This window comes from Octodon degus, unplaced genomic scaffold, assembly GCF_000260255.1.
Source record: "Octodon degus isolate 3935 unplaced genomic scaffold, OctDeg1.0 scaffold00017, whole genome shotgun sequence".
Taxonomy (NCBI): Eukaryota; Metazoa; Chordata; class Mammalia; order Rodentia; family Octodontidae; genus Octodon; species Octodon degus.
In genome coordinates this window covers 567,216-584,669 of record NW_004524593.1, presented here as the reverse complement: position 1 = coordinate 584,669, position 17,454 = coordinate 567,216, and the positions used below count along the sequence as shown (strand labels likewise).

At 41.6% G+C, this 17,454-nt stretch overlaps 1 protein-coding gene across 2 annotated transcripts in view; it reads right to left on the bottom strand.

Moving 5' to 3' along the window:
* Window positions 1–17,454, bottom strand: part of Astn1 (astrotactin 1) — a 310,603-nt gene that overhangs the window by 144,177 nt on the left and 148,972 nt on the right. The window contains exon 8 of one of the 2 annotated variants that reach the window (XM_004626776.2): window positions 10,645–10,729. In XM_004626776.2, the coding sequence (XP_004626833.1) occupies window positions 10,645–10,729 (85 nt within the window). The remainder of the gene's footprint in view (window positions 1–10,644; window positions 10,730–17,454) is intronic. The other variant, XM_023710344.1, reaches the window with a different exon arrangement.

Here is a 17,454-nt window from a genome sequence, read left to right as displayed (position 1 = left end):
ATTTGTATCTTTATGGAATTCATATTCCTGTGGTGGCCTGTTCTACATTCAAGTGTGAAATCAATGTTATCAGCACGGAGAACTTAAATGAGGCCATAAGCAATGCAAAACGTCATCAGAGAGGAAATTTACTGCCACCACATGGTGAGTACTTACAGAATTTATCTAATGTTATAGAGTGCTACACATCTTGTTTAGGTTTTTAATAATCCTTTTAACAACTCCATGAAGTAGGTAATGTTACTTACCTACTTAATTGAGGCTTAAAGTTTACAGTTGGTGAAAAGCACAGGGCTTTTAAGAACTGAAACCTGAGCCTAAGTCTATCTCATTTCAACTTTGTGTTCTTCGCATGTTGCTTTTCTGGCACAAACATACAACCAACTGCAGTAGATGTGGTCAGGAGATGTGGCTCAGTGGCAGAATGCTGGCCTGAAGTGCACAAGCGCTTGGGCTTGATCCTAGCACTGTACATATATGATATGAGCAAGGGAGCATCCTTGGAAGTGAGGGGAACTCAGTCTCCCAGCTAGGTTGAAATAGTTCAACCAAAGCTAAGTCAAGTCAGTAACAATATCCAAGACACTATGTGAAAGAAAAGTCTTCAGGCATGACCCAGCCTATCTTCTCTCTGACCCTGGAGGAAATGAAAGACGAGTGCTTCAAATGTGAAGATGTCACTCCTGATTCATTGGGCAAGCGCTCTGAATTCTTTGCCAACAGCAAAGGTTTTGTGTTTCCGCTTCCTGCATCCATGCTGTAAATAGGCAAATGGGATCGCTGCATGAGTCCATATGAGGGCTCTGCCAGGCCACAGTGAGCCATCCAGACTTGAACACCTGGCCATGATTTTCACGCTAGCCATGGCACGAGCTATCCAGGAACAGACGCTTGTAGCCATGGATAGGTACAAAGCTGGGACGCCTCAGTAAATGTTCAACTGATGTGACTTTATTTTTTACTGAATTGGGCAGCAGTCAATGGCATTTCTTATGCATGGGCCTCCAGCAAGGTCCCTCTCATGACTTGTCACTCTCCCTAGCTCTCTACGCTATTCTGAGATTCTCAACTCAGATCGTGGACTTTGTGTTTGAAACTAGATTTCAACAAATAGAGCCTCTGCCCTTGGACCCTAAACAATTGAATCTCAGCTGTTTTCTCCCTTACTTTCATCTTGAGACTCTCAGGAGCAATAGCCCTTGAGGGGATTAGGGCAAAAAAAATCCTTCTTCTTGGGGCTTATGGTTCTCTTCTTGTGTCTAGAGCTCTAAATGTTGCTGAAGTATTCAGTAGATCTACCTGCAAAACGAGGACAATAATAGTTTCTGCTTTATAGGAAAAGTGCTTCAAAGAGTGGCTGGTGCACAGCAAGGAGCAGCTAAATGTCAGCTTTGTTACTACTGGTATTACTCTCACGATGGCACTGCTGTGCCTGCCAGGCACAGTGCCATCATCCCAGGCACAAGGAGTACTGGGCTCGCTGTAATGGCTTCATTCAATTCCAGGCAGGCTGTTCCCAGTTCCCACTGGTGACTCTCCCACAGTGGTGAACACTCACTCCACTTAAAGTTGCCCTCTCATTTGACTGTAAGAAAGACACCCCAGCTGCACACCCAGATGAGTGTGGGCAGCCCCACGGGAGAGCTCTACCACCAGTGCTAATTGGGCTAATGTGCCCCCCAGGGCTTTGTGTAGCTGTTCCTGTGGCCTCTTTTCACAATTCTGAACAAGAGCAGTAGAAAAAAACCCTGACATCCAGGAGTCCTAAATCCAAAGCCCAACTGTAACTGGCAAGACCGCTGTTGGCTTTATCTCCTCTAGCCAACAATGTTCATCTCAGCGCAGAAAGCCTCTCAGAAAGGTCAAGGATCTAGGTGGCAAAGAGGCCGCATGGAAAAGAAAACATGACTCCAATGTTGAATTCATTTATGATTTAATGAAAAGAGCCCAGATGTGGCATCAGAGTGCTGGCTGGTCAGCACTGTGACACTGGCCTACATGCCACTGAGCCCTAAGGACATACATTTTGTCACTATATGCACATGTGTATGCATATGCATGTATGTGCATATATATGCAGATATATGTACAGTGTATGCAAATATCTGCTTATACATATATATATACACACAAATAAATATCTGCACACAAGAAATAAAACTCTGTGAATAATGTGAATCTATTTTTGTTAAAACAACATTCTACTAAACAAATAAAACATGATGTTACTATGAGTTCATTCTAAGGGCTGGAATTTCAGGTGGATTAGGTTGTCTTTTGTTGTTTCGATTTTTGAGGGGTTTTATTTCTTTAGATTTTCTAACCATCTATGTGTTTCTTTTGTAGACTTGAAAGACAAAGATAAAATAAGATGTGCTGTGACAAATTGTTGGCTTTCTAATTTTTGAAATTGTATAAACTTTAAAAATTGGGGAAAGTAATTATAAGTATGTGAATAAGAATCCAAAGTACTTGTCTAGAAAAAAAATATAACTTAAGATGATTTTTAACTAAATTTTTATAGTAAAAATTGTAGGTGGTAATTGTAGGTGGTATATCTGTATACATAACTCTTTAAAAGCATTTAGATTTTAGGATTTTTTTAAATAGAAAGTATACTAGTAATATTTTTTAAAAATCACCTAGCTCAGCATCTAGTATTACATCCTCAATAAATGATTTCAATTAATTAGCATTATATGATGGAATACTCAGCCCTCAGTGACATTGAAGTTGTGCTGCATTAACTCTCGTGTTGAACGTGTAGGTCACAGGTTGGTATTCAATCAGCCTTTTATTACATACCCCAACTTACATGTGCAGCAAGGGAGTCTGACCTAAATACTACATTTTAAACAACTAGGAGCTGTTTAAAATTGAGGGTTTTCAGTTAGACATTAGGCATAACCTCCCCACAGAAAAGGTTTCCCCTACCAGAGGAAAAACACTGTACCATAAAGACACTCTTACAGCCTTCTGTTTTATGGCTCCCATTTCATGATTATAAAAGTAACACATGCTTAGTGTCAAATTATAAAAGAGGACAGAAAATACACAGAACTGAGGGAACGATGGGAAGCAAAACTTCTGATGCATAAAAAAAAGAAATTGGAAAGAAATACGCCAAAGTGGTAATGGAAGTTTTCTCTAAGCATGGGATAATGAGTGGATTTCTTTTTCTATTGATCTTTTTATAAAAGATAAATAGCCAAAATTTTCAAAGCCAAGAAAAATAGCGGCAGTCTCCACCCTAGTATTCTGAAAGTGAAACTCAAGGAAAGAGGTCCAGGGAGCATTCCTCATGGGAAACATTCATGCATTCAGTAGAATATAGAAATTCAGGACACTCACAGAAAAGCATAGGCAAGACATAAAACATTCATTTCTATAAAATTGAAACAATTTATCTTCCATTCTTGAGCAGATGGGAGGGTAAATTGAGGTTGATTTTTTTTCACCCTAGTGGTCATGTTGAAGGAAATATGAGTGTTCCCGCCTCTGGCACTGTTTAAAATAAGTCTCTATGTGCTGTGCCTGGACAGGGCAGAGACAGCAGTGTGTGGAGTGTCACTGCTCCTGTGGTAGGTGGGCAGCACCACAGGCAGGAGCTTGTCACTGAAGTGAGGGGCAGGGGCACACGTGTCGAAGAGGAGTCTGCCTGAGGAGAGGAAGCAGGCAGGCTGCACAATGTCTCCCTCCCATCCACAGCTGATCACTGACCCTGGGAGTAGCAAGCATTCTTTGCATAGCCCTCTCTTAAATCGTTATTTACCCACCTTATTTGTCTTGAACCCCTCCTTGCTGCTATCAAGCTTGACTACCAACGGTGTGACCTTGAGCAAGTTATTGCAAGTTTCTGACCTCCCATTTCCTAATCAGTAAAATACAAGAATCCTTTGGGGTGGTCTCAGCCACTAGTCTACTGTTTTCCTTGGAAGGGGAACACATGTACCAATAAGAGGATGCTCCTTCCCACCAAGAGGCCTGGAGGCTCAGGTCTGGTATAAGAAGTATTCCTAAGGCTATCTTTAGAATCATTTGATAGACCCTGCCAAATGTAGAGTCTAGGTCTTCTCTCACACCTATGAAATTAAAATCTCTGGGGATAAAAGCAGTATTTTAAATAAGCTTCCCCAGTGATATTTCAGTAGCTAGCTACTCCTGGTGGGTCACACTGAATACCCAATGAGGTCCCAACTGCCTGAAGAAGGGAGCAAAGGACATCACCCAAAATGACCACAGGACCATCAAGAGCTTTTGCATAAATTAGAATAAAAGCGTCCATCTGGTCAAACATGGCCTTTGTCTCAGAGCTCACTGGTCTTGGCAAGCACAGGCTGGATTGGTCTGTCTGCAAAGGATAAAGCACCTCCCTGACTGATCCAGCTGACTGACCACAGAATTCTTGTAAAAATGGGTCAAATAAAACATGTTTTCACTTGAGAAAATCCAAGAGAAGACAAAGCAGGGTTTCTCAACCAACTGAATGTGGGAGGTGAGGCCAGAAAACTTGCCGGAGAAGATGCTGGTAGGTGGAGTCGGCAGTTACACAGCAGCTCCTGCCTGACACCCAAGGGGGAGAGATTTCTCTTCTCTTTCCCAGGGGTGATAGCTCCCCTGAAATCAGAGAACAAGAAGGCCTCTGCGGTGCAGAAGAACTGCAAGTTTTGGGCTTAATTCCAGGAGACTCTTTAGTGGTTTCACCACTGAGATGAGTGGGAGAGAAGATAGCAACATTTTCATTGACTCCTGGAAGAAAGGGAGACAGAAAACAAAACAAGATAGGAGCAGAAGGGAAGGAAAAAATGAGAACTAAATGGCCAAATGGCCAAATAAATACACTGGAAGCCCTTGTTAGGAATAAGTGACAATAATGAGAGAGACATAGAGAGAATGGGGAGAGTGCTAATGGGAAAATAATCCCATTTTCGGAGGCGAGGCAGTGCCAGGAGCGGGTGCAGACAGTGGAGCCTGGGCTGGAGGGCAGGGAGCAGGGCGGCCAGAGATAACGAAGCAGCCACATCCTCGCAAGCACATCTCGTCAGAGAGGTCGGAGGAAGGTGAATGGGTAGCGGGGACACAGAAACAAACAGCAGGATTTGGAGGCAAAAGCCACATGACGAGCCAGAAATAGATCAAACAAGTCAGAAATGTCATATGTCACACAGGACTGTCTGACTCCATATGAATCACTTCTGAAGAGATCTGGGGCTGGTCAGACCAGGCCAGACTCACTCAGAATCAGAGCAATACCTCAGCTTGTCACTAGCTACCCTAAAGAGGTACAGCGTGTAAAATATGGCCTTGGTTCTCAAGGAGCTGAGAAGGTTCTTGCTCGGTTTTAGGTGGCTAGAAGAAAGGAAGGTGAGTTTGAGACTGAAAAATTCCTAGAACTCTAAGGTCAAGGGATCTTCTCCTCTGGACCCTGCCACTGCTCTGTGAGCAGTCTCCCAGGAAATGTTATGGACACTCACAGTCAGCCAGGGCCAAATGATTTCTTTTCATGGATATGCTTTACAACCAAGGGTCTAGGATAGCCATGGTGAACAGAGACCTCACAATTGCCTTTACAGAAACCAGAATTTTGTATTTGGGACATATGCCCCTTAAATGGATGTAGAATTCACACACAGTCCATCTGGGTGGGTAGAAGGCAGAAGCCATAGAAGCAGAAGAGTAATTGGAAACAGTAGGGGTTAATGGACAGTACATACTAAAGCGAGGGGCACTATGCCGGAAAGAGGGAGTGTGTGCTCACACACACGCGTGGGCATGCGTGCGTGTCCCAGGATGGCACGATAAGTGTGTCATTTCCCAAGCATACAAGGGAAAGAGGAGGTATTTCACAGCACAGGGCCATTCCTGACAACAGCTTTTAAATCCCTGGAGGAGCACCTGTTCGCTTTCCACAGCAGGGCTTTCTCCATCTCATGAATTATCACCATCTCCATCCTTCAGCATTGAAACTTAGAGTGAGCTTATATTTTTCTAGTGGAGAATCTCCTTGGAGTTGCCCTCTGCAGCTGAGATGTCACAATAAGAAATCAGACTCTTACTTACTGAGAATCTTCAAATGCATGAATTTAATCTAATTGTAGTGTTCTGAAAAATGTATCTAGAGGCCCTTGGGTACACTTTTAATTTAACCAAAAAACACATTATTATAGTCCTTCTTAGTAACTACAAAATACCTAAATAAATTTGTGGTTTTTTTTCCTTTCTGTAGTATTTTCACGTAAATCAATCTCTCTTACTTCTTCCACCTTCATTTATTCTCATTTCTCATCTGTGAAAATTTTCAATTTATCTTTTCTGTCCTAGCAAACAAATACCAAATACAGACATGAATAGTCCCTGGCTGTGTCTGTGCAGCTGCAGGGACGGGAGGCCCTGGAGTTATTCAGGGAGTTCTTGTAGGGAAAACAGAGACATGGAGAACCACTGTGCTGGGTCCTTTCCCTCCAGGTCCTCTGTCTGGTAGGTGGGCCCCAGGGGATGTGGTGGCCGAAAAGGATGGATCTGGTAGCCAGCATCAAAGGTCAAGGATGTAAACGCACACACACCCCTGTTCTTGAATAACTCATTCCAAATCTGTCATCCTTGACTTAGAAATCTTTTAGATGTTAGTTTTACTTTTAATGAGTAAGAGTTTCTTGTACAATGAGTTCCCGGAGTCTACAGTCTTCCACCTGGATCTGTGACTTGGATGAGCCAGAGCAATCGGCTTCCCCACTCGGATCAACATGAATGCCTCGGCCTGTGTTCCTTCTCACTGGGCATTTTTGGCAAAAACATCAAGAGGAAATGACTGTGAGGCCCTCCGTTCACATAGTGCATAGGTATGGTCACCATATCTGTCACTGTTTGCTGTTTGCTTTTGAAAAGTTTTATATCCGGGATAGTTATAAGAATATGTTTTACTTGGAGAATCCAGATAAACAAAAATCTGGTCAGTTCTGATAGGTTTGGGTTTAATCGTGTCTTTTTAAAAGATTATTTAATTTGTTATGAAGAGTCTCGAAATGTAATATGAAAATATCACATATAAATCTACAGACATCTTGGAATGTCCCCCATCTGCTAACAGTCCCAGGCTCCTGTACAGGAGAGTTTGAGTGCCCAAAGCTTTACTAAACCAGACCGCTTTAAGGTCTTTTCTTTATCTATCATAGCCTTTTTTTCCCCTCTGCAAATGTACTCTTCAACTACATTGAGCTGCTTATTTGTAATTCTTGGAAAAACTATACTTATATCTCTGTGCCTTTGTACATTTTGTTCCTTTTGCTTAGAACTACTTTTGTCATCTGTCAAATACAACTGTTGAAAACCCAGTCTGTGGGGCCCTATTTCAGATTCATTTACTTCACTCAAATTATTCCTTAAACTGGAATCTCATAGACCTTTGTTCCCACCTTTATTTTAATAATTCTTGAGAGTTTACTGTAATTATCTTTCACATTCCCATCTATCTTGTAGAACTCTATTTCTTCAAGAGCAGAGACTGCTTCTGCCTAGCTGTAGCAACCTAGTACACTTTGGACCAGAATAACAATGAGACAAACATTTGTTGAAACCATGAGAGACTGGGAGAATTAATGATGGGATTCAATGTCTAGAGAATTCTTATAAATGAACTGGCTCACATATGACCTCTCTGATACACAACACAATCATACAAATGCTACATATACATATGTAATATATATATGCTACATATACATATGTTATATATATATATATATATGCACCATACAGATACACATTAGACTCAAAACACACACACACACGCACGCACACACACACACACACACACACACCCAGTAAGCTACAGACCTAGGCAGAAACTGAAGAAGGTTATAGGGGTGACTTTTCTGCCTCAGAGAAGCATGTGTGTAACTTTTTGGATTAGTGTCCTTGATCAATGTTCTTTCTTGTTTGAAAGTCAAGAATATTTATTGCTACTTTTCTCCTGGTATATGAACCTCAATTCTTTACAGAAGAATTTTTTCTAACTGTTGTTAACCTAGGATGTGGTTGTTCTACCTCAAAGGGATGCTCAGCTATCTTTAGGTGTGCAATACCAGCATGCTAAGCAGAAAACTAACAAACAAATGAAGATGGACACCCACATGGGCTGATTACCTTCTCTCTATATAATTCTAATAAAATTTTCAGGACAATGAGGCTTATCATTGATCTTCCCATCATATCTCAATATGTGCCACTACTTGGCAATCTGTCAGTCAGTTTTCAATGTTAGTGACAGTCTTCCTATTCAAGCCAATTTTGATTAATTCATGAAAATCCCTTAAAGGAATATGGTATCAGACCCTTGAGTCAAATCAAGATGCATAGCATCTTCTGTTTTCACTTATCTTGTCATTTTAGGAGGAAAAATGTGATCATCTGTCTGGTGCTGTTTTGTAAACGTATAAACTCAGTCTTGGTCCTATTATCCTTAAGATAGTCACATCCTGTTTTTCAGGGATTTTTTTTTTTCCTGTTAACAGTTGTTCCATTATTGTATTAGTGTCCAAAAGGAGACCTCATAGACAGTTATGATCATAGAATAATGGAAATTAAAGATGGAAATAACAGATTAGGTCTTCTTGTCTATTTCCTAGGGCTAATGTTCTTGTCAGCCTGCAGCTCAGTGCTTTAGCTTACTTTGTTCTAAGTGACACCAGTGGGGAGGGCACCATTTCCCTAGAGTCCCTTGTCTACATCCCAAGACTGTCTCCACACACAGCCAGAGGGGATGACAAAGACCTGCACAGTTACAAAGCGAACTGTGGCCCATCCTTGCACGATCTGTCTACAAGGCTAGGGATGTGGAAGCTTCAGCGATTAACCTCCAAATCCAATCACTGCGGAAAGCCAGGCAGGATCATTCAGGGTAGAAGTGAAATGATATTTTGTAGTTGTTTTCAGGCTACGAGATAAAGATAGAGAAGTGGTTATCTATCACTCTTTGGAGTATGTCACTCAATAAATAATCACCGTCAACTCATGTTCTCAGCCATTGTATGAGCTAAAAGGATCTGGCTCCACAGCACAATGCAAATATTTAGGAGCTAGTATATGGAGGCAAATAGGCAGAATTTAAATAGTGAACAAGTCTCTTTGCTCATACCCATTTGACATGTATTAGCCAAGTTATCTGCCTTTCTCACCAATCTTTATATATATTTACCATTCTACATACATTTTCCTCTACATTTTGTGCATTGTCTCTATGATATGATTTCAAATTCAGCTGAAACGAAGCAATGCTTCATTTTCCCTAATAGAAAAATTTCATGGCATTTTGACTTCTGCAAGGTTTCTGACCTGTGACTCAGATTTCCTCTCCCTAACTTCATTCTCTCTTGTCCTTATCCCTCAACTTCAAGCTGTTTCAGAACATTTACCCTCTCCTAACATCTCTGGGCATCTATCACGCCTTGACTAGTCATCGGCCGGCTAAGTCCTCCGAGTTGAGTTCTTCTATCCCCTTATCATAAATCACTCCCCGGGACTCTTCAATCATTTTTATTGCTCCTCTCCAAACTCTCACCCATTTGTCACCATATTTATTGCTTGGCGAGTCCAGAACTACATTCCACATGCTAGGTTTGGCCTCATCAGAATCCTATAGAAGGGGCTGATCAGCGACCTCAGGAATGTGAGTCCTCCACAGCAGTGTCAGAAATGCTGCTGTTGTGTGTTCCTTGCTCTCAGATTGCAATCACATATCTCCTTTGCAGTCCAAGTAATCACTCCAAGATGATTCTGCCTTGATCTCCTCCTAGTTTTCCTTGTTCCATAGATTTTTATTACTAATTAGCATTTATTGATGTTTCTCCTCCTACTGTCCTCCACCATCCACCTAATGTAGAGGGCAGACTAGACATCCAAAACCAGGCACAAAGTCATCTTTAAAATGCAACCTAAGACTTGGTAGAGGCGATGCCTGATCCACACTGTGGGTGGAGTTAATATTACTGGATTGTAAGCTTTAAAATGGAAAGTTTCTTATATGTTTTATCACAGTATATTCAAAAATGTAAAAAATAAAGATAAAAAGGAATCTGAGAAATTACTATTTTGTTTCAGTCCTGCATGCTTTGGGGGAAAGCGAAGAGCTCATAGAGATGGTAATTTGGGATTATGCAAAAACACACTCACTCCAGGCAGGGTGCTCCTTGAGTCTCTTGCCTTTCACCCCACTGACAGTGCTGGTAAAAACAAGCTTTGCTCATGTCTGTTTCTTAAAGCTCCTCAAGCCCTAGGAGGGCTGCAATGGAGTCTGTGTGGCTTCACGTGTCTCCAACAAAGTGATCTGCTAAGCTCTGCCTGTGGAATCTGTGTGGCTGATAGTGGCGTGAAAAGGAAGAGGGACAGCTCGATTTTCAGATCTCAGCTGGAGGCAGTAGGATGCTAGTCAGAGGCATCATCTCTTGACTTGTTAGTGGAGAGAAAGATGATACATACGTCACTGGGATAGTATAAATATGGAAACACAGTGACACTTTTACTCATTTACTACTGTTCAGAATATAACCACTCGTGAACTCTATTCCTCTACGCAGGGCTAATCCACGTCATGTCTGTGTGAGGAAGCTGTGACCTGGTAAGCTACACACTTGCCATCCCCTCACTTACCCCTGGTTTGTCCCCCATTCATTCCGAATGCAAAGGTGCTTGTGGACTGGATCCTTCATGTAACCTTCATAGCAGAGGCATTCTCCTTAGAAGCAGAGTAGGAAGGAAGAAAGAGAAACATGAGTGAATTAACAGGTCTGTGTTTGAGAAAATGAACATGAAATGGTCAGATTCTAATCATAGCATGAGTGAGACAGTACATCCCAGTATGTCACATATGCCTCTCATGAATAAAGACACCTGCCAATCTTTAGCTTTCTAGTACATGACAATTTTCTCTAGTGGAAAAATCTAAAGCCTACAAAATCACCTGCTATGCATGCACTATAAGCACTAATACTTTGAGAGAAGGGACTTTTTCATCTTCTTTTTCTCAGTGCCCATTATACTTCAAGGTACTGAGTAGGTGGCTGATAAATGTTTAAAGACCACATATGGGAGATTTTTCCATCAAATATTTCTAAGAATCTTAAAAAGTAGGTATTATCAGCTCTATTAAGCTGACGAGGAACATTAAGACTTCAGAAAATGGGAGGAATTGTGGACAGCTTGTCAGTGGCATACTTAATATCTGAACCTATGTCTGTCAGACTTCAGATCCCTTTACCCACCATGCCATGCTGCAAGCCCACAGAGTACCTACCACATTTAGAGAAGGCCACATATAACGATCATGGTTTTATAGGAGATCTTGCTTTAGTTTACAATTAAAAGTGGACTAATTATTTTGAAGCTGACCTAAAAAAAATCTATATTTCTGTATTTGTTTAGGCTATTTCTATTCATTAGCATGAGCTCTGACACTGGCACACCATGAGGTCTAGAAAACTTGTGGAATTGCATGTACAATTGGGTATATACATTTTTTTTTCAAGGCAGGACTCCACGGCATTCATCCAGCTTACCATCAAAAGGTCAACATTCATTGCTCTAAAGGTCAACATTTAGAACTAATCTTGAGGAAAATTGCTGTTGCTACCTTGTTTTAATAATTTCTTAAGCAATGCCATCTTTCCCCAAACTACTGAAACCAGGTATCCTGGTGTACTTCTTTTCACTCTCTCAGTACCTGGTTGCTTAATGTATAACTAGTGAAAAACAATGTCGCTTCCAGAAAATAGTAAATAACACAAGTGCCTTGTCCTAAGTCGCTAACAGTCCTACAGTCTTGTGGAAAGGGATTTACAGTGTGTTTTGTTCATGTACCAACTCCTCACAATTGAATGGAATTATTATGTATTACAAACATATACTAATTAAAATAAAAATTGAAATAATAAATAAGATTAGCAGACAAACAAGAAAAATAAAAAAGGCAGTAGACATGAGTCTCTTGATCTACCAAGGAAGATACTTCCAAAGGACATAGATTGAATAATAGCTTTCAAGATTATTTTTTCTTTCTGAAGATAAAACCCAATAAAAGTGAAGTGAAATGGCCGCACAGTTGAGAAGCGATCAGATAATGTGAGACAGGAGTTTTTGTTGACATATTAGCTCCAGTATTCATTTCAAGACTGGCCTACACACTGCTGTCTGTCATCACCCTGTTTTTACATCACAGACATTTCTTTCCCCACATCTGCTCCACTTAAGGTAAATGTCCAAAGGCACTGTATGATACCACAAGTTAGCATCCATAACTTCTTAGTTTATGAAGATGCCACAGAAAGTATTGGAGACCAGTACTTCATGGACTACATGGCAAATTTCGGTTTCCATAACATGTCCTGCTGAAGAGTCTACTGATCCATAATCAGCCCAAATTTACTGAGCCTCAGTTGTGTCTGGAAATAATCAGGGAATATGAGTCCAACACAGGAAAACATAGCTCAGTGTGAGGTGGGTGATGACAAGGCTCGTCAATGAAAGCTGTTTGTCTGGTAGAAAGAAAGAAAAACAGGAAGCATAGGAGAGGACAAAAGAAGCAAGATGCTTGGAGGCTGGTGTCATATCTTGTCAAATACAAGAAAACATGGAACACAGACTATTAAGCTGCAGAGAGCAGGGTCAAGGTTGGTTTCCTCCAAATGAAGACTTTTCATAAATACTATGCAATGGAAGAATAAATTAATTAAGTAAAGCTTTTGTCCTAACTTTATAGATAGTATCACCCCCACCAGATACAGCTATCTAAGGCAATTAATGGTCAAGGGCTCAGACATACTTCTCCATTAGGAAAAATATATTCTCTTGATTGTCCTGTGGCAATTAGGCATGAATCTGATGTTAGAAAACAGGAAGTGACCTCAGCAGACTGCCAAACCCATCAATCTGATTGTTAAAATCATCTTTCCTAGACACCTTGCCTAGAACTACAGTTTGAAAAAAGGGAGTCCTCTTCTATAACTGATATCTAATTACTGCAGGATATGTAAAAATAAATGTAGTAACAACTCTGGGGTTCAAGCAGAGCCTTATTTTCCTGATAATGGCAGTATCTACCATTTGTATAGTACATCAGCCCCCTCAAATTGCCTTTGTAGTCATTATCTCCTTATGAGGCTTCCATCACTCATTACCATGTGGGGACACACTGCTAATAACAGATAAAGCTTTGTTCCATATAATGGCATATACAGCCCCACATCAAAGAAACAGAAATTTCCAAACATAACAAACTAGAGTTTGAGGATATCCAAAATTTGCCTCCCAGCACAGCCTCATTTCTGGAAGCCACCAAACTTCCTTCTTCTGCATTCTTCCTCAAAACCAATTTGACCATGTACCACGAAAGGAGTTCAGGCTTGATGAATAAAGTTACTATGGCAACCAATGGCTAAATCTTGACTTTAAGAGGGGTTTTGTGCAAGCACTAGCTCTGACTGTTAGCTGTGAATTTTAAAGACCCCACAAAGGTGTTGGATGCCCTCCTAAGCTAGAAGTGTTACAGTTTCCGCATCTGCTGTGACAGATGGCAGTGAACACACGAGGCGCTGACTCTGCGATAGTGTATGTAGGAATCCAATGAAGAGACTTGTTACAGCCACAGCAAATAACCCAGCCAGGATCCGAGTGTACCCTGCAGAAGGCACTTAGTCAAGTGCAATGTCAGAGAGAAGCTCTCAAGAGATAGTGCCACCCTCACTTTGTGCTTGGCACCCTGAGAACAAAAGCCCTGTAGGATAGACCGTACCTATATATTATGGACAATGCCTTTGGTCATTTCTCATTCTACATGTGAAAGACGGAGGCACAATTCCATCTGAGGATTAAAGAAAGACCTGGAAGCCGGGGCTCTCCAGGCATAACTGGGCTCACCACCAGCTCTTCACAAAGTAAACACAGATGGAGACCAAAATCCCTGCCTCATCTTTCTGCTTCAGGTAGCAATTGGAACTTATTTCATGGAATTGGATGTACTTTGTCTATAAAGGGAAATCTTCATCAGACATTTGATTCAAGTAGTATCTAACTGCTAATATCCCTCTCTATGGAGACATCAGGCAAGAGGCAGGCTTAAGGCAGCATAGCCATGTGCAACTCCTGGAGGGGAGACAGAAGGAACCTGTATCAGTTCACTGTAAGAACAGTGCTCTAAAGGAGCCACAAAAATGAGCTTGGAGGGAGGGAGCAATGCAAGTTCAGGAGTAAGCTAAGAGCTGAGCTCTTCTGCCAAACTGGGTTCAAGAACACCCAGGCAAGGTAGAGAGAGAGGCAGTGGCTCAGAGCAGGCAAAATGGTGAGGGCTGGCTGCCTGGCAACACGGTCCACCACTCATTAGCCCGTTTACACACTTGGACGTGGTTGGTTGTGGACTGTGGAAAGAGGTGGGGCAGAAGAGATTTCAGTGAATGTCTTTGACAGAGATTAAAACTGGATTGAGCTTGGAAGTCTATGCTCCTTGCAGATCCATAAATGCTATGTACCTTAAAAATGGCAATGGTGGTCTATGGTCATAATTAATGTGACATTAAGCAGACACACAAAGTCTCTATCCCGCCCAAAAGGCAGAAGGAAGCCCAGGAAAGGAATGGAAAGAAAAGCCATTGAAATCAGGTAGTCTGTTTGTATCCAGAAATAAAACACAATCGAGTCAAACACACAGAAAAAGAAAGAGAGAGAGAGAGAGAGAGAGAGAAAGAGAGAGAAAACAAAACTTAGAAAATGCAGGAAGAGTCAGCCGCAGATGGGTCCCTTGGGACGCGAAGCCATACACCCTTAGTGCTTTGAGGTCTGTTAACCTTGACAAAAAAAACAATGCAGAGGGAAGCAAAACTGAGAGAATGTGAGAGAATGTCTGTGCGCAGTTGACAAAGGCTTCATCAGAGGACGGCAGTTCTCTGCGGCCACTCAGGGTTCCTTCTGAAAGGGTGAGCCCTGAGAGAAGGGCTGCAAAATGATCAGAAGTGAGTATTCCAGTGTGAGACACCTTGACGTTAAAGCCCAGAGAGGCTATTAAGTAGGCAAATGATCTAGGACCAACGAGTTCACACCTCTATAAAACAGATTAAAATAGCATCTGTTTCATAGCATTCCTGTGAAGCTTCCATTACATAGTTTAAGTAAAGCACAATGCTTGATGCATAGTGAGCTGTCTATGAACATCACCTATCCTTACTTTACTAAAAACCATTTTTCTAGACATTTTCGATTGGTTTCCCTGACCCAGAAGAGTACTGGGGAGATAGATCACAATATGGTTTTTGAAGTTGTCGACAGGCTAAACCTAATCCTCATGCACTGAGTCACCAAACAATCAAATGCTAGGGTCACAACTTGTCATAGGTTGAGATCTTCTAGAAGGTCATAGTGCTCAACAGAAGATTGAAAATGGCAAGCATTGGGGCACATGCCTGACATTTCTCAGGCATGCCCACATTCATCAGAATATCTGTGGATCTTTCATGACTGTAAATCATTTTCTAGTCCTATTATATTCCAGAAATTGGACCAAGAGCTGTAGATACCATTCATCCTTCTTGAGTAGCTCGTTGCTAGAATGCAAATGTAGAGGGAGGCTGGAATGGAATACCGACCAGCAAGTTTCCTCCAGCGCCAGTCCTTCTAGAGCATCCTAATGTACCTTTAGATCTGGGTTGGACAGATCTGAAGAGGAAGCACTACCAAGCTAGTCTTTTCTCTTTGTCTTCTCTAATTTCTTGGTGCATTTGTTGTCTATCATCAGTAAAATATTGACCCAAACTTAGTAGTTTAAAACAACATCATTTATAATCTTATCATTCTGGAGAACAGAAGTCTGACAAAGATTTAAAGGGGCTAAAATCAAAGTGTCTACAGGACTATGTTCTTTTCTGGAGGCTCTAGAGATGTCTGTTTCCTTGCCAAGCCTGCAGTGTCTGGTTGAGTCCCTCTCACATCACATCACTCTGACTTCCTCTTCCCCCACTTCCTCTCTGACTTTGAAGGACCACTGGGAATACGTGGGGCCATCCAGATAATCGAGGATAATCTTCCTAAAGTGCAGGTGTTTGGCAATCTCTAGTCTATACACTTGACATCCTTTTGCCAGGCAACATGACACATGCAGAAATTCTCTGGATTAGGATGTGCACATATTTAAGAATTGATTTTTCTGTCTCCCATGATTGGTACTCTGGAGTAATGCGCAAGTGATGAGTAAATACATGCTTAGATGGGACAACTTTAGGGAGAATGCCTGAGAAGAGCTCCAAGCACTGGAGGCTGCTGCTCTGCATTGACTGAGCATCTCTCTCTCTCTCTCTCTCTCTCTCTCTCTCTCTCTCTCTCTCTCTCTCTCTCTCTGGAAAAGCACACAAGAACTTTTACACAGCTCCATACAGCCACATGCGTAGACCCGTCAGCATGGCTTGGAAAGCACATGCCCCAACACTTTGACATTTCGAAGCAAACTAGCTGGAGGATGGCAAAAATAATGTCGACTTGACTTGAAGCCAATTCCCACACTCAGCTCTTTGGAGAAAGGCTCTAGGATGGAGTGTGGGAGGCGATAAAGTTTCTTACTGATGAGCATGTGGGATGACCACATCATTCCATGTGCAGAAAGAAGAAGGGTGGGGGTAAGGGGGGGGCGTTCCAATTCCAGCGTTAATGAAAATAAAAGTGTCTGCAGTATCATTTCTCAGCTGCTACCAAAAATGAAGATGTTGCACCTTCGCTCTATCGCAGGGCTTGAGTTCTTTAAAATAATTTTGTTTTGTATCAGGAAACGAACCCAGGACCTTGCACTTGCCAGGCAGGTGCCCTCCACTGTGCGATGCCTCCAGCTCTCATTCTTATGTTTAGTCCGTTTCCAACATGGCTCTCCAATTGGAAGTTCATAAGCTGTCACAGATGTTGTCACTGGAGAACAATTTTTGGGCATGGGTCTCTCTCTGTTATTTTTAGTGTTTAGTTAAGTCCTAGAAAAGAGATATCTAGGGGCTGGGGATGTAGCTCAGTGGCACAGCATCTGCCTGGTAAGCACAAGGACATAAGCTCAATTTCCAGTATTAAAAAAAATGAGACATCTGTGAAGGATCGAAGGATTGATGTGAAAGCTGTGCTGGAGAACTGCAGGTTCCTCAAACAGTAACGGTCAATAATGGCTGTTGCTTGAGAATTTTTGAGTGACAAATGTCCTATCAGACATGTCTGAGAAAATTAAGCAACCTTTTGTAGTCCCACTTCTGTTCTGATTTCATGATAGATTAAACACAGACTCTCATGTTAGGTAGCCTTGGGACATTGGGTAAATCATGTAATTTCTAGAGGAATTCAAGCATTGATATGAAGAAAGGAGGCAGTTCTCCAAGTGAAGAACATTGCTCTCTTCTTATTCCCACATATATTTAATAGTAGCTGCTTCCTGTTCTTTAAAGCCCAAAT